The 21,712-nt window shown below is 36.2% G+C and overlaps 2 protein-coding genes across 3 annotated transcripts; one reads left to right on the forward strand and one right to left on the reverse strand.

Annotated features, from left to right (window-relative positions):
- Positions 1-1,930: 1,930 nt before the first annotated feature.
- LOC149942939 (sialin-like) lies at positions 1,931-16,085 on the reverse strand. 2 transcript variants are annotated; one of them, XM_090177908.1, is made up of 10 exons: positions 15,935-16,083; positions 14,662-14,897; positions 13,282-13,524; positions 10,538-10,721; positions 9,880-10,010; positions 8,112-8,261; positions 6,827-6,959; positions 5,169-5,324; positions 3,033-3,118; positions 1,931-2,266 (listed from the first exon to the last, which is right to left on the reverse strand). In XM_090177908.1, the coding sequence occupies exons 1-10, from the start codon at positions 16,020-16,022 to the stop codon at positions 2,135-2,137; spliced, it is 1,539 nt and encodes a 512-aa protein (XP_090034034.1). In that variant the 5' UTR covers positions 16,023-16,083; the 3' UTR covers positions 1,931-2,134. The 2 variants fall into 2 exon arrangements, with proteins under 2 accessions (XP_090034034.1, XP_090034035.1); XM_090177909.1 differs by lacking the exon at positions 5,169-5,324 and having other exon boundaries at positions 15,935-16,085.
- A 1,742-nt stretch (positions 16,086-17,827) lies between these two features.
- LOC149942940 (uncharacterized) lies at positions 17,828-20,730 on the forward strand. Its single transcript, XM_090179550.1, has 3 exons — positions 17,828-18,164; positions 18,801-19,345; positions 20,458-20,730. The coding sequence occupies exons 1-3, from the start codon at positions 17,828-17,830 to the stop codon at positions 20,728-20,730; spliced, it is 1,155 nt and encodes a 384-aa protein (XP_090035676.1).
- The last annotated feature ends 982 nt before the right edge of the window (positions 20,731-21,712 follow it).

Raw genomic sequence — 21,712 nt, forward strand, 5'->3', positions numbered from 1 at the left:
CCCGGATCACGAAATTTGGAGCACCCTGTATAATAGGAGTTTATTGTACAGGAAATACCCTCGTACCAGCCACTCCGGTGTTCCCATGTTTTGAAAGAGCAGCGACGGTTAAAAATTCCACCCCCTTTATTTTACCGTAATAATTACACGATCATCTTCAGCTAATAAAATATATTTCCAATAGATTATCCGAGTAGTCCAGGTAAAAACAGGGGAGTACCGAAGAGGTGCGATGAGGGGGGTAAACCGTTGATTTGCTGACTCAATCCCAAGCAAAGGGGGATGCTGGTGAAAGGTTTCAGAGTTAAATTGTTGTTCTGTATCAAGATTAAACCTACCTTTTTGAAAATTCCTTACAAGGTCCAGATCAGAAATATAAAACAAGTTATCGGATCTGGTCGTTAAAATGTACTTCCTCCCCTTGAAGACAGCGTTGCCAAACGTACGATAATAATCGTACACGTCGATAATTTCGAGCTAATTTTTGGGACGCACGATAATTTCAACGGCGTACTTTATATTTTTCAATAATTCAGCTTGGCGTACGATACGGTACCATTATTTTTAATTTGGCTCAAAAACAGTTAAAAATTCAAATTTTTAAACGTAAGTTTTCAATCGTTCGAACAAAATATTAAAGAATTTAGTATCACAAGATTAACCTTAGTATTTCACACCAAATTCAAATTTACCGCCAAATTTCAGTCGTATGATAATTTTTTTTCTGAAATCGATAATTTTTGGTCTCTGGTACAATATTTTGATACGCTGTTTGTAGGGAAACGTGCACGAGCTTTTATAACGAAAATTTGAGCACACACAATCGAGTTGATGTGTTAAAGGCCGACTACATAAATCTTCGGTTTACTCTGTCTTTCACTGGAAGTCAGCTGACTGCATGGCACACGTGAATTGCAGTCAGCCGACTTCCAGTGAAAGACAGAGTAAACCGAAGATTTATGTAGTCGGCCTTTAAGTATCAGATCAAATTGAAACCCCGGTGTGGCCCTTTAAGGCCTTAAGGGTCATTTAGTTTGGTCACGAAGTTTGTCCAACTAATTGGGAAGAAGAACAGCAGTGTGAAAAGCGAACGTTGGTACTCTTTTCAGGAGACCAACTTCATTCTGGTTATGGTAAGTGACCGATTTTTGGGTGAACAATGTTTTCGAGACATTAAACTCAATTTAAGCAATGAAATTGAGTTATTAAGTGGCATCACTGACTTGAAAACCTTTGACCCGTCATCTGCTTAGTGTACATAATACTGCTATTATTGAATCAGCAGTTAGAACATATGGTTTTTGTCTAAAGTACTGTTCAGTCTGTGTAAATTTACTGGTGTCAAATTAGTGGTTTTTATCCGATATGCCAATTAATTGGTCGACTTTCGCTGGTCACACTTTTCCACCAAACAATGCGCGTATATCCAATTTTTGTTAGTCGAAATAGCAGGACATTTCGTGACCAAAACGAGTCTAGGTGGCGTTACAGACCAATTAAAAAGTCATAAGAACGTTTTTTTCTTAAGTAAACTTATCAAATTATTAGCAAACGATGCAAAAATTATATTAAAATGCAAGTATCATCTATACTATATTCCTTCTGTCTGTCTGTCTGTCTTGTCTATACTATATTCCTAAGTGTCTTCTGTCGGTCTGTCTTGCGTCTGTTTCTCTATAGACGTCCGAGCCGTTCAACCTAGGACCTCCAAATTTCTCACAGCTATTCTTATGGCGCAAAGGCAGCGAGTCGCACTAGTTTCATCGATTTCCAATTTGGGTTAAAATAATTAATTAAATAATGTTTGTATATATATATATATATATATATATATATATATATATATATATATATATATATACACAAACATCAGATTTTATTTATATAGATTCAAAATATGCAAATGAATGTTATTATTTAAGAGTTTTGGTAATTTATTCTAAGCTAAATTAATATGAAATTATTTATTTTACTTATTAACAGCCACGGGCTTTATAAAGGCAAATATATAAATTCCAGGTACAAGTAAAATTTTAAAATAACAAATAGTAGCTAAAATGAAGAAGAATCAGATTTCACGTCGTCTGCTTCTTTTAAATGATCTGAATAACATCGGGCGTGGCATCCGTGTCCATTATTTGGTTTCCGGCGGATTTCCCCACGGCTGAAGTTTAGCGGATCCGCATAAAACAAAGATGACAATACCGACAATGCAGAGACCTCCTGATACGTAAAATACGTAGCTCCACTGCGTCAAACTAGTTACCTTGAAACCAAATTATAAATGTTTAAATTTTGGTAAATTTATATTACACACTTTATATGTACTGAATACGTAATGTGGTAGCTTTGAATATTTTTTATTTAAAAAAAGTCGAGGTTTAAAAATATTTTGGCACTTTAGATGACATCAAAGTTTATTGTTGTTAATTTTCCGGAAAAATAAAATGCGGAAAATTTTCCGCAAATCGGAAAAATAAAAAATTATAACACAAATTACTTTTTAAAGGTTTTTAATGTTTTTAACTTTTTATTAGTGTTGTAAGTCGGAAAATGACCGAGACCTCTTTACCGGAAAATTTCCGTATTTTTCCGAAAAAAATAAAAAAATGTTTTCATTCCATGATTAGTCTAATAAATTATTTACAAATTTAAATAAAGCGGTATTTTCGCCTATTTTTTTCGAATAATAAAGTAAAACTAAACCTCTAGACTAGTTTAAACTGATTAAGAATGTAACACTATTAATGTTTGGTAGTATGTTTACCGATATTAGACATTTCATATCGATAAAAAGTTAAAAACATTAAAAACCTTTAAAAAGTAATTTGTGTTTAAATTTTTTATTTTTCCGATTTGCGGAAAATTTTCCGCATTTTATTTTTCCGGAAAATTAACAACACTACATTTTATCGATATGAAATGTCTAATATCAGTAAACATACTAGAAACATTAATAGTGACAATTACCTTTGAGTCATTGAAAGAAGTGTTGATGTCTCAACTTAACTTTACACGTAAATAAAACTTACGTTGTCTTGTAAAATGAGACCAACTGCTAGTGGCGCTAAAACCCCCGTTGCAGCAGCGAATGTGTTAATAATTCCGAATATTGTTCCTAAAATCGAAAAGAAGAAATTGAGCAAGCGCATTTTCGTTCGGAAAATCTCCTGCTACTTAAACTCGCGCTTTTCGATAAGTATAAAGAAATATATATTTTTTTAATACGGTCTGATATTTGAGTAGGTAAGTTGGTTTCCTTGTATCATTATCAACTCAATAACAACTTAGCTTAAAATTTTGGACACTCGAGAAAATAACGTAAAACTCTTTGTCTTCGGTATATTTTTTTAAATTGTGGCCTAAAGCGGTCTCTCTCATTGGAGATATGAACGTAAACTGATTTCATTGCAGCCCAAATAAAAGTTTAGTTCTCTAGATTCAAGGTCCATTCGTGTGTGAATTGTAAAACATTGTGCCTAAAAGTATAATATAATAATACTTTCTTGTCAGGATAGAGAAAGTGAAATACACTTATTGGGCTCCTGAGTACGCACTTATATTACGTACACCAGGCATTCAAAAACAATATTAACATAAAACAAAATAATACAAAACAAGATTACCAACACAAGACAGAGATATAGATAAAATATAAACAAAGGGGGCAAGGGGTTGATGAGACGGGAAATAATACGGATAATAAGAAAACTAAGCGGAACAGTACAAAAATTATGGACAGACAAGAACATGTGAATTGGGGAAACTAAAGAGATTAGGCGGTAAATAGTACAACACACTATACAATAATATTATTTAATATAAAACTAATTCGATTTTTACAAGGGGGAAATGGCGAATCACTAGAAGCAAAAGTAACATAAGACCCAAAAGTGTGTCAACTCTACCTTTGCGCCCGTTAAAATATTTACTGAGAGCTAGTCTCACAACAGACTACATAACCTACTAGTTGGAATAGTACTAGCAACTTTATATTTAGTCTATGGTCTGCCGGGATTTTATCTTTTCGATTTATTCTCCCGTAGACATACGTTCTAAAACGCCTCACTCAGCGGCGCTGAAGTGGAGGAAATTTAAAATTTTGATGACGTATTTTCAACCCGCTCTTCCACTCCCTCTTTTTACTTCGCGACAAGCTCCCATTAAACATTATACCATACTGACACACTTTTGGGTCTTATGTCGCGTTTGCTAGAAGGTCCGGCCCCAAAACTTGTCCAAACGTGATTTAAAAGAACCAACACGTATGGCACGTCTTAATTTCCCAAAACAAATGTTTCTAATACTTTATTTCAGCAATGAGTCTAAATTATAACGTTGCTGAGGCTTAACAACTTTTAGCAAGTGGTTTCTGGAAATCCGAACCTAAAATAAAGCTTCGGAAAATAACGATGAATCATATCGCATGCATGGGAATAATCAGACGATTATAAACACTTGCCTCGGTTTTGACGGTAATAATTTTTTTTAGTTGGTAGCTAATGCGGTAATTTGGCCAACCATATTATAGCTTGTTCGCAGGGGCGTGACGATTATCATGTTCCGAAGCTTTCACTGACTCAATAGCTCCGCGTCGAACGAACTGGCCCCTTTCTATGCGGACCCCTATTTTCGCAGTTTGCCAGTTTCAGCGCCAGGTAAATGGCCCTACAGATTAAATTGAGGAGGCGATTTAAAATCTATTTTTGTAAAATTAAAAGTAGGCTATAGCCGACCCCTGGCGCCGCCAGTGTACCCCGTTGCTCCGCCTTAAGCACTACAGCGGCCTACGAGACTAATCAGGCCGGGACCAAAGTGCGTTTTGCGAAACAACGTTCGGCCAGTGAGACAGCCATCGTGACTGCCTCACATATAGCAAACAAATGCCCTCATCATGGCCCAACAAAAGGCGACACCATGGGCTGCCGGGAACCCACCCTCGCACAGCTGAGGACTAGAGTGACTTATTCATCCACCGCAAACTACCCTCCCCAGTAGAGTATAGAATGCCGAGTATGGAACACCCCTGAGGTTCCAGTGACCCAGCGTTCCAAGCCCAACGACCCAGAACGCTGGGTGGGTATAGAGCCCCCCAAAGGCTCCAGTAACCCCATCAACCCACAGTGATTAAAGTGATTGCCGCAACTGTTAACAGTAAACGCGTTCACCTGAATAAGCCGGTGCCATGTCAGCTGGAGCGGGGTAGTCGCCTCCGCAATTAAAACCGGAAACGAATTGCGCCAAAGCGAGTAAGGCCACTACTGAGGTGACGTCACAGCCGATCAATGGTATTACCGCCGTGAAAACACCCATTCCAATTAAGGCTGAAAACAAAGAATATAATTTATGGATCAATGTACTTCGCAAATTGCCTATTTTTTTATTTATTTCGTATACCCAAAAGAATTTCTTAAGGTAAAACTCCAAATCATTCTATTTAATTTAGTTCAGTTACTGTGACTTTGGACTAAATAATATAGGGTCTTTTTGGTACCACTGAATTTGTATAGCAAAAGCAAGAACATTTTTTCCTATCCCTCGATCGAAAAACAAATAGGCGTAACAGCGATTCAGAAGGGGCGGGCATCTTTAAAAAATAAAAGATTAATTCTAATTTTTAAACATAGCCATTCCTTGTAATAACTTTGCACTTGCGCAGAGTGCGTTACGCATTTTTCTAGTCGGAGGAAGGATCGGTGTTTGACGGTTTTAGGGGTTACTCTAAAGCCTTAACCCCACTTCGAATGTTAGTTTCCACCATTTAAATTGAGATAAAATGCTTATGAAAGTGAGATTTAAGTGAGATGCTAGTTGGTTTATCATTTATAGAGTAGCTATATCTTTATAAAGCGTGGAAATTATTACAAACGGGGATAAGTGAGGAAACCTGCAGATCACCGAGCCTATTTTCTTAATAGAGTGAATGAGAAAAATTACTTCGCCTCGAACAGGAATCGAACCCGCGACTTTTGGCGTTGGGACGGTACCCCAAAGTTAGTATGTTCGATTCCTGCCCAAGGTGAACTGATTTTCTTTGTCAGTCTGGTATAGAAATATGAGCAGTGTTTTCTCAAATACCGTTTTGGTATATTCCCATTCGATCGAAATCCCATTCGACCGAATTCAATATGTTTCCGAAATATAGCCCAAAAGGCGGATTCGGTTCATTGGGACCTTTTGTTTTGTTTTTTACTTCTGCCCCGAGATATAGCAGGGTACGCAAAAAACGTTATACCTAAACAAAATTGCTACAGGTGTACTAACGGTAAGGTTAGGTTAGGTTAGGTTAGTCTCTCACTTCCCTAGGGTGGCGCGCTTTTATAAATATATTTATGCTTTGAACTTTTTATTTATATCAAGAATACAATAATTCGAACAATTTCATTTTTTAATGTGAATGGTTAAGTTTTTAGCAATTGCGTCGAGTAACGCTAACGCGACTTCTTCATTCGAACCCTCCTTTGTGAGCTATTTTCTCCATTTTAGCTAACTGGCTCCAATAAGACTATCAACTCTTATTTATATAAGAAGTAAACCTATTTAAAAAACGTCTCATAAAAACGAAATTTGATGTACTATAAAAAATAATATAAACGTGCAAAATTGGGCTGTAAACCGCACAATTGGGATATTTTCGATCGATTGGGACTCAATGTTAAATCGTTTTCGAACGAATGGGATTTCGGTCGAATGGGACCCAAGCACAGTTTTAGTTATGTATTTGTATATGCAGTTCAGGTTCTTCATTCTGTTTGATTGTCCAAATTAACTCCCCAAATAAATATCCGAACTGCTTCGATGTATTAAATTGATATTTAATTGTTACCTATTCCCTCGAACAGCTTTCTTGTGGGATCAGTTGTTAAAATATTTCTCCTGAGAACCAGATCAGCCAGAAACCCGGCGAGTACACCACTCACGCTCTTACAAATGTACAGTATGGAATTTATCAAGCCATTCTGCGAAACAAATAGAAATAAATCAAATTACGCATTTCAACAAAAATGTTCTTTTTTGACACTCCCTCCCCTTCCTAACGAGGATTAAAAATTGGACCAAACCCCTAAATTACCTATCAAATACTCAAACACTCCTCAATGGTAATATCACCTTAAAATTATTAAAGAAAATTTAAAAATAATACTATTTATTTATTGTTTTCCCTCTAGAAAATTAATTATATTATTAAAAATAATAAAAACAAGAACTGAATTGTGAGTGTAAGTTAAAATAACTGATATTTTAAGTTACGAATGAAAACTATGATAATTTGAGAGACTTCTACCTCCCCCTTGTAACTTTAGTCACTCTTTAACAAACCCACTACCTCCTTATTGAGTTATGTAATTTGTGAACGACTCTAAAGTTACAGTCTACGACTATCCGTAGTATGCTCGTGATCTGTGACGTGAAATAATGTCATGACGACGTATGAATGACCATAGCATAATCACTCATAAGTATTCCATAAAAGCATTTTCTTTAATGGAATCTTGTTCACGCAATATGACGTAAATTTCGTCACTTCCAACTCCGTGACGAAAAACGCGTCATCAAATTTATAGAAGGGAAAGCAATAGGCCTTTCTATAAAGTAACATTGGCCTTCTTGTTTAGATGTATCGGGCGCGTCACTCGTGACGTAGAAGTAACGTTTCACTATGATAGCCAATTAAAATGGACAAGTCGCCCTTTTTATAAAGATCTAACCTTCAAAACTGAACTGAACTGCTACGTATCTCGTGACGAAAGCTATACATAAAAACATGTTCGGCAAGCGTAATGACTTTATAGAAAGGCTTATTTTGAACACGCGCAGATTTGCTCGCTCTTTCTGGCTTTGACAATCTGTATGGTTTAGCTCGCGCATGCATGCTAACATTTTCAATTGCACAAGGATTATAAGAATTTTCCATTTTTGGGTCCACTTATTGTATTTTCCATGTAAAACCAAGTCTCATTGAATTTTTTCTATGGAAATGTTATACAAAAGCATCCTTATGTGTGATTATGTTACATATGATATGACTTTACAATCAAGCACTCGATAGGGCGAAACTGTACAAATAATGTCACATATCTCATTAGGAGAAAAATAATTATTTAACTTACCGATTCCACAGAGAAATTTAATACTCCGTCGAGATAGGCTGGAATTCTAGTCAACACTACGTGATAGGCAAAGGATAAACTCATTTTCGCCATGGCCAATGAAAACACTGGCATTGATAATAAAATTTGCTTCCACGGAATTGGAGGATTCTAAATTAAAAACAGAACCCCGAAAGTAAAACATATGATATGTCTTTCAAAAACTTGGCACTTTAAACGAACTAGAATTTGACCATTCTACAGCTAAATGGTGTATTAGTAGTAACGTAAGTAACATAATAAATTAAGTATGACACCTGTGGCGATTTTTTCTGCGTCCTTTCTTTACAGTGACGTCCAAAAATATCGAAATTACGCAAAATTAAATCTGACATTTACTTCAACCAAATTATTACGATTTATTGAATCATAAGATAAATTTAATTATCAAAGAAATTTTGTGCTATTAATCTGTAGAAAAAAAACGTTCATGTAACTTAGACACCGTTCAGTAGCTAAATGTATGGGAAGTTGTTCCTGGTTGGGGTCACGGAGTGGTTAGCACTTTCGTTTCGCAGCCAGAGGAGCTGGCTTTAATTTAACCTTGTGGCACTGGCTGAAAACTCGGAACAACTCCTTCGGCGTTGAGTTGGCGAGATCTCTCCCCACTGGTTAACGGGGAAGTCTTCGGTTTCCCTTTCCATAAAATCTTAATAATAATAATATGAATTATAATGTCATGAAGGGATTTCCACCACCCTACAAGAACCGGCCACCTAAATTATGGCATTAAAAGTTACTAGATGACTTAGGCCTAAGGTTGTGGATAATTGATTATTATTACTTCACAGCTTCAAACTAAAACTCCAAGTTTAATTCAGTACGTCTTCAAAGCACTGTGCAAATTTAGACCTAGCCGGTTCGTAACGTCTGTTTTTTACATAAGTAATATCCTATGTAACATAATAACTCATAAGTATGCCTCTGTATAACATTTCCATTGAAATAAATTCAATGAGACCCAAAAATGCAAAAATGCTTATAATCCTTGCGCTATTGAAAAGGTTACCATGGAAATGAAATCATGTGATCACGAGGCACGAACTAAACTTGACATGGGCAAAGCCAGAAACGCGCGAGTAATTCTCACTAACTTCCGTTTTGTATCAGTAAAGTTGATGACGCGTATTTCGTCACGGAGTTGTAAGTGACGTAATTTACGTCATATCCCGTGAACAAGGTTTCATTAACGAAAATGCTTTTATGGCATACTTATGAGTGATTATGTTACATATGGTAATATATAGTATCAATAATAACTGATTTTCGAAGCTATTGCTCAATCGTGCTTTAGTTAAGCACAGAGCCCCCTAGTGCCTAATTATACCGAAGTTGAAATACACTATTACCAAGAATGATAATATATGATTATGTTCAGTGGCGTAGACAAGGGGGGGTGTTTCCGGGTCCAGACCCCCCTTCGGTCTACCTTTGACTGAACTAAATTTCCACCCTCTTCTCGACCCCCCTCTTAACATTCACATACTTCGACCCCCCCTTGACGAAATTCTGGCTACGCCACTGATTATGTTCGATTGCAAGTCCATGTCAAAAATGTTTGGGTCATAAAATTAGTAAAACAATTGGGGGAGTCATAATAATTGTTATTATGTTACTCAGCTAATAATAATGTGAAGTTTGGTACGCGATACTGTTAGTGTAAGAAACTAAACTTAGTAATGAGATTTCCAATTAAGTATATGGTACTGATGGCGTTTGGTTAACATACCTTTTCATTACTTTGAGAGCCCCTTCCTTTACGTATCAGGGTAAGTTCTTTCGGAGATATCCACGAATGATCATCAGGTTTGTCCGCTACAAATACCAACAGAAGTATACAAAACAAGCAGCCTGCTGTGCCTACAATACAAGAAACAAATTACTCAAATTCAAATTTCCTAGAAAACAGATGTAAATATAGAGCGGTTGCAGTTCATACAGATTTATTAAGGGAGAACATCCTTTCTCAAGGGTAACACCATTACAGACCTATTTTTAAATAAATGCAATTTTACCAGATGGTGCCATCAGTCTGAAAATTTATAGATTATAAATTATCTAAACTTCTTAAATTTTCCCGCATTTCTGTTTTATGGGAAAATTTTCGTTTGGTTAAAGGTCCTCTCCAAATATCTTCCAAATTCACTGAAACTATACACTCTTTTTCGCGGTATTTTCCTGGGCACGTCCATGGTTGGTTTTCCTCCTTTCAGCCCCATCCTCCATTACGAGAACCCAAACAGTGGATGCTAGACTCCCCGCTGAGGGCAGACGCAATGGCCGACGAGCGGGAGGCAAGTAAGAGGGGTCAAATAATGGCGCGAAAAAGAGTGTATAGATACGATCCGCAACCGGTCTACAAAAACCAGTAAATGTTTGCTTGATACCAAATAAATAGAAAACCGATGGCCATCCTCCTAGGAAACCGTGGTCGCACAAATATCCGGCAATGGGCATCGCCACGATCGTCCCGAAGTGGTTTCCGCTCATGATGATACCCAGATGAGTGGACAGCTCTTTGGTTGTGTACCAGTACGGTAAAAACGAATATATAGCCGGAAATGATATGCCCTTTTTTTCGAAAAACAAAAAACAAATTTCACACAAATATCAAGATAAATGCAATACATACTCCTATCAATAGAAGTAAATGAACCTAAGCTAATCGCATCTTTCTGAGAGGTGTGACCTGTGTTCGTTGCCATGGTAACATATTTATTAATAATAATGAGTAATTATCAAACGGTATTTATGGGCAAAAATACATATTTTATAAATTAGGTATTTAATGAATTTTGACAACAATCCATCTTCACCAACCTTAATTTAACTTTGATCGAAAGCTTTTTTATTGATATATTTTTGATGTTATCATAAGTCACACAATATTTTTAAGTATGACACAAAACGACATTGACTCACGAGTATGTCCCAGAGCGACTATGAAACGAAAAGTTTCTGAAAATAAAACTATAGCCACAAATGAGAAATTTATTAATGTGTAAACCAAGACCAACGTTTTGGGGGGAAAACTAAGCTTTATTAGGGAAACAAACGAAGTACTTGTGCCAATTGGACTTTCCTGCAATCTTATTTTACTGTTTTCTTAATAAACGAATTTCTGTTATAGTCAATTTTTAAATAATTTATTATTATTATTTTCAATTTAAATAATTATCGACTCGAGGGCGTGCTCTCTATGTTTAATAACTATAGTAAGTGATGTAAAAAACACTTACACGTGACCTCCCGTATTTCATAGAAACAGCTATAGGCTTTTTCTGCTACATAAACATAAGTCTGGTCGTGGAGATTTTTTTGGTATCGTTACCTGGCAGTACTAAAGATTGGAAACAACTCGTGAAGCGCCTAATGTTATCAGTCATTATCAACGATATGAATTATATCGTCATTCGTGAAAGATATTATTAGTAGAAAATTTAGATAATAGGAAGTGTCACTCTTAACTATTATGTTACTTGAAGTCTTAAAATAATTAATATAATTTTAAACATTATCCTAGGGTTTTTTTAAATTTCAGTTTTTAGATATACACAAAGGTGAAACTCCTAAAAAATACATCGTCATTTTGGCAAAATCCCAGCTCATTCAAGATGCTCTGACTTCGCTCCGGAAATACATAGCTCCATAAGTAAATGAAAGAGAGTTACCAGAACTCTACATTTCCTAGACTGGAGGAAGTTTCACCCACGACTATCTTTCAATTCAAATTTCACGTGCTACAAGTCAGATGAAGTCGAAGATTACTATCGCCACCTAACGACTAAGATTTCATAACATTTTCAGTTTCGAATTAATTGTCGCGCTTACCCAGCGAAAACTATTCAGGGAAGGAATATTTATAAGCAAGAACAGATCAGAGCAAATGAGAACAAACAAGCAAGTATTAATTCGTTGATGTCATAATCGCCATCTGTGAGTCAATAATACTATAAAACTTACAAACCAAGGTTCGTAAAAATGCTTGCCGCACTGCTTACAAACAGCCATATGAATTATATTATAAATTACCATAATTTTATAACTATTTAATAATGGTTGTATAATATTGGACCGAATCCCGTTTTACCGAATCCCATTGAACCGAAAAGTATTTTCGTTTATAGCCCAACATGGCGGGATTCAGTTGAATGGAAAATTTAAATCTGGTTCGTTTTCACTTCGGGTAGGTTAGTTCAGGTTGGGTTAGGTTAGGTTAGGTTAGTTCAGGTTGGGTTGGGTTGGCTTAGGTTAGGTTAGGTTAGGTTAGGTTAGATTAAGTTGGGTTAGGTTAGATATGGTAGGTAACTATTTCACGTCGGGTCTTATCAAGGTTATTTTCCAAAATTAAACCCGGAAAATATAAAATTTCAAGGGAAAAAGGTCTAAAAATACACGTCGGTACGAAATAATAAATATTTAAGACATAGTTTAGTCCAAATTAGATATACTATCATCACGTAACCTACGATAGATAAATGTGTATAACTAACGGTATATTGAATGAAAACCGCGCAAAACGCGGTTTTCGGTCGATTGGAATTTGGTTGAATGGTACATTCGGACGAATGGGATTTTGGTCCAATGGTAAACAATCTTTAATAATATATAATATTTTTGAATATTTATCATTTAAAATTTTCATAGTGATATAATTTATATAATATTAATATTTGACTTGACAAATGTAATTTTTTTTGACCTCAAACCATGTCTTCAAGGTCCTTTAAAATTTATCTCGAGAACCATTAGAGATACAGTCAGTTTCAATTAGAAACGTGATCCCCTTCACATTTTAAGTGTAAATAACTTTGGTTCTTCCTTATTTGACCAATAACAAGTCGAAAACATTTAGGCAAAAACATGAAGGTCATGATGAAAATAATGTACCAGAGACTCATGCTAGAGTATGAAAATTTGTTAGATATATACTCATCTGATAGAGCGTCTTTAGAATTTGCAAACTCGGATGACCTTAAACTCACGGTTCAAGGTCATTCACAGTTTATCTCGGGAACCAATGGATTTAGAGAAATGGTTCCAATTTAAAAAGTATGTAAATTGAAATTTTAGGTCTATTTCTTCTCAGTTGCTTCGATCCGTTGTTGATATACGAATCTTTAGTAAGTACCTGACAAAGGCCGATTAGAATCCTGAGAGTGACCAGAGCTATGATGTGCGTTTCGGCTGCTATGGGTGTTAGCAACGTTAAAATAGACGAGAAGAGAATGCCGGCTCCGAAGACGAATCTTGGCCCAAATCGGTGAGCCAGGCGACCACCGATCATCTGCGTGGCCATATATCCGTAGTAAAATCCACCCAAAACGGTCGCTTGCTCGTCCAGGCTCCATTCAAACGTCCCTCTACGTCCAAGCTGAAAATATATACCAAACAATATACCGATCCATATTTTACAAGAAAGAAGCTGGAGGAGAAGCTCCTTTCACAGAGGTAACGCGTCTAAGGGAACATTTAAATACCCCAAGTCTTACCAGATGGCGCGGACAGTCCGAAATGCAGAGATTTTAAATTAATTAAAACCGCGAAATATATTATTTTTCGGTGTTTCTTTTGATTCAGAATATTTTCTGAGTTGAATAATTTCAGAAGTTGATTTGTAATAAAACAATAGATTATCAGCGTTTTCGGTTTACATAGAGTGACGTAGTGGCTATCGTTAGAAGCTAACAAACTGCTGGATTTTCAATTTGCTAAGCAGACGCTTTCCGATTAATCACCTGCTTTATAATAATAATCAGCTATGCTAATGCCCAAGGCACCACCTTAGGCCCAAGTCATCTAGCGACTTATAATTCCTTAAACAGGTGTCCGGGTTACAATGCTTAGGAGGGTGGTGACAAGCCCTGCATGCCACGTGAGCCAACAGCTCCCTACACTAACTATTACCGTTAACCTATACAAGTTTTCATGGAAAAGGGAAACCAAAGAACTCTGGGGAAAACTCCATAAACTAGTGAGGAGGTAATTTGCAAACTCTACGCGGAAGAAGTGATTCCGAGTTTTCAGCCAGTGCCACAAGCTCCTATTCCTGCGAGGCGAAAGTGCTAACCCTAGTAAACCCACAGTTTATGAAATTCTCATGTTAGCTCAGTGTAAACTAAAAAGGCTAATTCCATTCCCGCCAAAAAAAGAAAAATGGTTCCATCTAGTATAAATAAAAGCATTAGCATCGAACATCTAAGGGGTGCGCTTTACATGTTTGTTTCCCCGTAAGCATTTTTCAATGAATCTAAATCACAAAATTCGGGACCAGGAAGTGTGCATTCGATAAACAAGCGTATGTGACATATTGGAAGTCTAAAACTTAAAGGTACTCAGAATCGTTTGAAATATTCTGGGGCGAATTTCATGCTTTTGAAAACACGTGACTATTTAGCTGTTGCACTTTAAAAATTCAAACGATTCTGTGGCCCTTTAAAAAGAGACAAACATCTGACAATGTTAGCTAAGCGTGGGGGGGGGGGCATAGGTGATTATTTTTTGGAATTACCGGAATTTCGTGGGTGACATTGTTATTTGAATCCGAGGATTCGTCCTTAGATTCTTTGGCGCATGTATCTTCGTCGAATGAGTCGCTGTTGTTGTATTGGTTCACTATCGACGTATTCCTGTGCGTCACCATTGCAACGATGGTTATGTTTATGTTTACTCTCAACGCGTAAATGAAAGCGCAGCCAAAAAATAAAAGGACTGTCAAGAGATATCGAGCTTGCAATTGACATCGATCTGAAAAAGATAATAAACTGCAAATTGGGTGTGTGAAACACGAAATAATTTTTAGTTCAAACGTTGTCTTCAAAATCACGTTGCTTCATTTAATAATAAAATTACGTTTTAAGCTATTTCAGTTTATATATGTTCTATAAGAATTTAGATGGAACGGATCAGAACGTAAAGAATGCAACCGGGTTCATTTCAAAAAACGAATTTCTCAATAAACCGAGTTCGACAGTCCGCGGGGGGAAATTTCTTTCCCCCTATCTTGTAATAAAGTCGTCTGTTCCGTCGTCCACCCTTTAATCGTGGAAGATAGGGGAGAGAGAATTTTCACCCCTCACTTTCAGGATCAACTTACACTTATTAATTCACGTAGAGACATAACTAAGGGTCGGAGGCTTCCCCACAATCATTTGGTTCAATTGACAAATCGAGGTTCCGTGGGAAAAACTATAGAAAATATAGAAAAGGAATAGAAACGTGGCACATTAATCGTCTGGGGTACTTAAGGCGTTTTAACTTCCGGTACTGTTATGACCAGAGCCTCTAGTACATGACGACTAGTTTCGGAATATGTCCAGAGGCATCATCAGTTCAAACCTGCTGAATCGGCCTTATCCATAAGACAGACTAGACAAAGTGAGTTGGGCCTACGAAAATGTTTAGGTTAAATTAGGGCCTACGAAGGTCCGAAAAAAACGGTTAATGAGGTTTTTGACTAAGGCCTACTGAAGGGCAAAAACGGCCCAGATGATGATGCCTCTGAACATATGGAGAAGCTATTCATTGTGTACTAGAATTAGTACTCTTCATTTTTATTTTATTGTAGAATAAAAGTTTTTACTGTGTAATTAAAGTAGTTTCCGTATTTCATTTTAGTTATAGCTATATTCCCCTATATATTTCTATGTGAAAACTAAATTTTTGAAATTTGAGAAAGTCCGCCAGCACCTGAGCCTCTTGATAGTTTTACTAGAGTTGCCGGAGTACCTGTATCTTAAAACCTTGTTTTAAAATATACGAGCTGTCACGTATAATTTACTTACCCTTGGCCGTGTCGTGTGAATCTAAATCCACTAAATTAGTTTTAGAGTAAGATTCTGGATTTATTTTGTACGATTTGGATATAGCCATTTTTTCAAAATATTTACAAAATTGAGCGTCTGAACGTAAACTTGTTCAATCGAATAATACCGAAAGTGAAGAAATCATTTCGAGCGTGGATTATTAACAGCCACACAGCAGATAATTGGATTTTATGGGTCATTAAATTCAGCGGCTGTCACTTTTAAAGCGATTACGCCCACCTACCACAGGCTTACCGTTGATAATACATTTAAATTTATGAGGTGATAGATATGTTTCGCACTTTGAAACTGATAGTGATAGACGCGTTAAGTAAGAAAACTGCGCATCAAGCTTTATCAAGGTCGAAGAGTTACTGGAAGCTAACATCTGTATAGTCGCTATAGCCAGTGGGCAGGACTGATATGTAAAAAGCTGGGCCTAACTTTCTTCCAGTAAGGTGGTAGACCGAGCTGTCCGACATTCATATAGATCCGGACAAGTTATTTTCAAAATCTCGAAATCAGTCTAAAAAAACTGAAATCAACGCGATAATCGTAGTGTTGCCGTTTAGAACCGGAGGAACCGGAACCGAACCGAAATTCCCGGTTCGGTTCCGGTTCCAAGAAATGGGAACAGAAGCCACTTCGGTTCGGTTCCGGTTCCATGTAGAACGGAACCGGATACTTTTCGAATACTATTACTTTTGAAAAAGTCGCGAAAAAGAATAAATAAACCACTGACAACAGTGACCAGTGACAAGGACTATTATGTATATTGTCTCAATTGGAAGGAAAACCCGTTGTATTTAGAAATCACTTAATTTCGTTTTGTACTAACTGTTGGTTTTTATTTCGCCGCGTTTTCTATGTTATTTCCAAATAGGTGGAAATAAGCGAAAATAGCTTTACAGTTTTCTCCCCAATTTTTGTTTCGGTTTTCGGTTAGGTTCGGTTCCGGTTCCAATTTGTCTTGATCGGTTCGGTTCCGGTTCCACTAAGTCGGTTCTCGGTTCGGTTTCGCTTCTTGAAGGAACCGGAACCGAACCGAATCGCGGCAACCCTAGATCGATAATCGTGCTCAAAATCAGTACACAAAATTTGCATCAACTTCGCCTTCCCCCTCCCCTCCCAATGAAACACTCTTCGCTACACCCCTTTTTATGACCCGTTCTAATCTTGATCTAACCTCGTCTCGGGGGCCCTACCTTTTAACAAAATCCAGGCTTTTATAGGCTTAGCTTACTCAGCCTATTGGTTAATCCGCCATTCAATTTCTATCTGTATTTGTTCACTAAATTGACGTAACGGAACTTTTTTGATTTACAACTTTCAAATTTATGTATTATACTTTATTTTTAGCATCCTAAAATATTTCACAGCGAGGGATGCCAGTTTGAAATGTGAATTAAAATTTAAAATTGCTTTTAAATAAAATAATCGGTAGAAATCGTAATACACTTTCAATTCAATGAAATTGATTTAAATAATTTTTTAATAAAATCAGTCACATGAATTAATAAAGTCATAGATTTAAATTATCTATAAAACTTAACTGAATTTAGAAAAATTAACAAAATAAATTTAGTAGCAAACCAAATTACAAATTTGATAAAATAAAAAAAACCTTACTACTATAGAAACTCTGTTCTCTGGAAGGACTAATTTTTAAATTCAACATTATAAATTTTGGGATACATCAATTTCCAGATAAACAGCGTTTCATACCAAGTTTCCGTATAGGAAATCATTCGGTGATTTCCGAATTCTCCCTCTACTAATATTTATTTAAATATCCGTTACGTATTTTCGTATATATAACTAGGTCAAGTTCGGGATCTCCTAACACAGTAGTGCAGTTCGTCTATAGAGAATATGTCACCGGTTGACCAAGTTAAGCGCTTGATTTTGAATTTTTTCGTGCTACTGTTTCTCAAACAGAATCTTCACGTCGACAGTGTCTATTTCCACGATTTGTACCCGAACGATGAGCCGGATATGGTTGAAAACCTAGATTTTAGTTTTCAAAAAAATCCGTCAAAAATGGAGACGAAGCGAGTGAAAGAATATTTGACCGATAGAATGAAATTGGCTAGAGTCCCGGGAGGTCTCAAAGACGACGTTGTGGTGCCGAAAGTAATGATAGAATTGTACGAGAAAATGAAGAAAACATCATGCAATGGAAAAATCATTATCACGGTGCAACCTCAAGGTAAAATGCCGGTTTATTTATATTGAACTTTGGGATCTTTAAATTGGGACTAATTTATGCCTACGAGGCTTCGATTCCAATCAACTTCAATTATTTGATACGGGCTTTAAGCTTCGTCTACAGAAATAAAAAACGCTACCTCAAATAGTCGTGACAAACAAGTAATTTCTTCTCTTTATTGTCAGAATTATTATCAGATTAGGTTCCTTCCAAATTCCCAAAATTATTACTACAAAAATATTTAAACGAGTTTTACAAATTATGAATGCGATTCAATAATTGACTGTTATTTAGCCAGTGTATTTTTACACATGACGCTACAGAATAACGTATTTTGGGAAGCAGGAAGGTAGATCAGAGTTCGGTTTAGGAAATGGAGGTGTCAGCTGAAATTCGTCCCCAATTTTTAAAACAGTTTTAATTTACAAAAATTCCTAACGGAGAAATTTCTTACGATCAGAAACCTGGGAGTCACACGCATCAACAAATTGGTTCGCGACGTCCTAGGAAATTTCATTATCGGGTAGAAATTCTAAATGTGTAAACGCGGTTTATAGCCCCCTATAAATTGAGCACGTATTGAATACTATCTGAGACTGCGAGCAAAATTGTTCAAGGCGATTTCAATTCTTTCAGAGTTTACAACAAATGGCGATTATTGTGTCCTGGAATTTTCAAACTTTGACGAGTCGGAGCAGCTAATCGACTTGAAGAAAGTTTACCGCGCCGAATTGCGGATGCAATTCAGTAAAACACGCGTCAAGCCCGAAAACATTTTCATCCATCATGAAAGGATCTTCAACGAGGTGCATTCCAACAGAGAGATGTCGAGGTCCGGGACCATCACCCCACCCCTACCGCTGTACGAAAGTTCGATTGCCCTGGACATAGAAGAAGACCAAGCTCGAGAAGAACACACGTGGAACATTACTCAAATTGTCATGGAAAACGATATTTCTCGAAATCCTTTAATGTTCTCCGGACAATTTCGAGAAATTCCGGTTTTACAGGACTTGCCTAAATTCCACCGCGGCTTCATCATTCTCTACCAGGGCACCGAGAAAAGATGTAGCGCAACTTCGACGATCAAGAGAGTCAGGTCCAAAAGGAACCACCGAATTAGGAACAAGAACGCCACGACGCAAATGTGCCAGCGAAATGGTCTCTACGTCGATTTTGAGGTCAGTGAGATATTTTCATTACATTATACCGAGTGTTTCTCGACTGAGGCAGTGTTAATTTTACATTCTTCCTCACATTTTCGTCGGTTGTGTTTGGCGATAAATTCGCTCCCATATACATGTATTGGATACTTCTATCCTAAGAGAAATAATCAGAGTGACCACAGAAAACTAAAAAAAAAACTTTATAGGAGAATCTTTTAGTCGATTTATGGGATTTTATAGAAGATATTGTTCGGAAAGTATAGGATAAATTCCATTAACGTATGACAGGAATTTAGTTTAATAATTGATTATTTCTAAATATTTAAAAAATTATTTTTGATATCAAAAGATATTTGTGACTGGTGAAGGCGGTAAAATTTCACAACTATAGGGCAAATATGAAAATAGTGTAGGAATAAAAGTTATTATATCTTTTAGGATAGCACCCCCTATATTTAGATTGGTTACTTCTATCTTAAAAGATATATTGGTTACTTCTATCTTAAAAGATATATTGGTTACTTCTATCTTAAAAGATATATTGGTTACTTCTATCTTAAAAGATAAATTGGTTACTTCTATCTTAAAAGATGAAATGAATACTTCTATCTTAAAAGATGGAATGAATACTTCTATCTTAAAAGATGAAATGAATACTTCAATCTTAAAAGATGGAATGAATACTTCTATCTTAAAAGATGAAATGAATACTTCTTTCTAAAAGGTGGAATTAATACTTCTTTTCTAAAAGATATCATTAATACTTCTATTATAAAAGATATCATTAATACTTCTATTCTAAAAGATATCATTAATATTTATATGCTAAAATATATCATTAATATTTCTATTCTAAAAGATTTCATTAATATTTCTATTCTAAAAGATATCATTAATATTTATATTCTAAAAGATATCATTAATACTTCTATTCTAAAAGATATCATTAATACTTCTATTCTAAAAGATAGCATTAATACTTCTATTCTAAAAGATATCATTAATACTTCTATTCTAAAAGATATCATTAATACTTCTTTTCTAAAAGATTATACACAGGCTTATAAGAATTTGAAATTTGTCAAAATCTGATAACAAACTTAAATCGTCCAATTTCTACCCGATAGGAAATTGGGTGGCACAACTGGATAATAGCACCGGCGGGATACCGAGCGTACTTTTGTTCTGGAAACTGCCCTTTCGCGAACGCCGGACACCTCAATGGTACAAACCACGCCATCATTCAATCGTTGATGAACACCCACCGTTCCAACGTCCCGCCAGCCTCGTGCGCACCGGCCAAACTCAGCAGCATCACCATGCTGTACCTCGATCACGAAAACAACGTTGTTTTGCGACAGTACCCGGATATGGTTGTTGAGTCGTGCGCGTGTCGTTAAATTGCCGAAGTAATTACCTTTCGAATTATTAATATAAAATGTCTTATGTTTTCTTTCATATAAAGAAAATGTTTTTATGGTAAATTGTATTTCCGAAACATTGTTCCTGTATTTTAATTTATTCTTATAGTTTTAACACTTAGTATTATATCTTTCATTTTACACTTGTATTTTGTTTAATTATGGTATTCCTAATAAAATTATTTTAGCATTTCAATATATTCTGTTATAAGATGTTACAGATAAGAGCAACAACTACTAAAAATATACATAAATAACGTTACTGGTCATAAAACGATCTCATACGAGAAGCGCAAGCTATCTATTAGCACGGCTAACTTTGTTAGAAGTGCGAAACCCAAGTCGGCCTTCATAAAAACAGAAGCCCTTCTTGGATGTACCCCTTTTGAACTTGATTTTTAAAACGATGGTCAAGCCGTTATTTGACTACGGCGATATACTATATCATTCAGCCTCTGTCGCTAATGTAAATCGCCTTCAAGTGTTACAAAACCGTGCGGCTAAAACTATCCTGGGTTTATCAAGACGCTCCTCTGCCACGGCGGCTCGTCATTCAGTTAACTGGCTAACCCTCAAACAAGAGTATCTACTTCACATGTACATTTTTATGTTTAAAATACAAAATAATCTAGTTCCTGAATATCTTCGTGACCATTTTCAACCAATATCTAACCGTCATCAATACAATACAAAAGTCTCCAAATATGGCTACCAAGTTCCTCTCATGGCCCCTACGCTTCGAAATTCTAGTGTGCGATGCCGCGGTATTAAACTGTGGAATGATCTTTCTCGTGTGATTATTGACACCTCTGCTACTTTCAATCAGTTTCGTACTTCTATACTAAATTTACTCCACGACACTCCAATAGTTTAATTATTTTTTGTTCTTGTTTATTTAAAATTATCTCTGTATATATTTAAAAATGTATTGTTGTTCATGTGGACCCAACTGGAAAGCAGT

Source organism: Leiobunum rupestre, chromosome 6, assembly GCF_980474605.1.
Source record: "Leiobunum rupestre chromosome 6, qqLeiRupe1.1.hap1, whole genome shotgun sequence".
Lineage (NCBI taxonomy): Eukaryota > Metazoa > Arthropoda > Arachnida > Opiliones > Sclerosomatidae > Leiobunum > Leiobunum rupestre.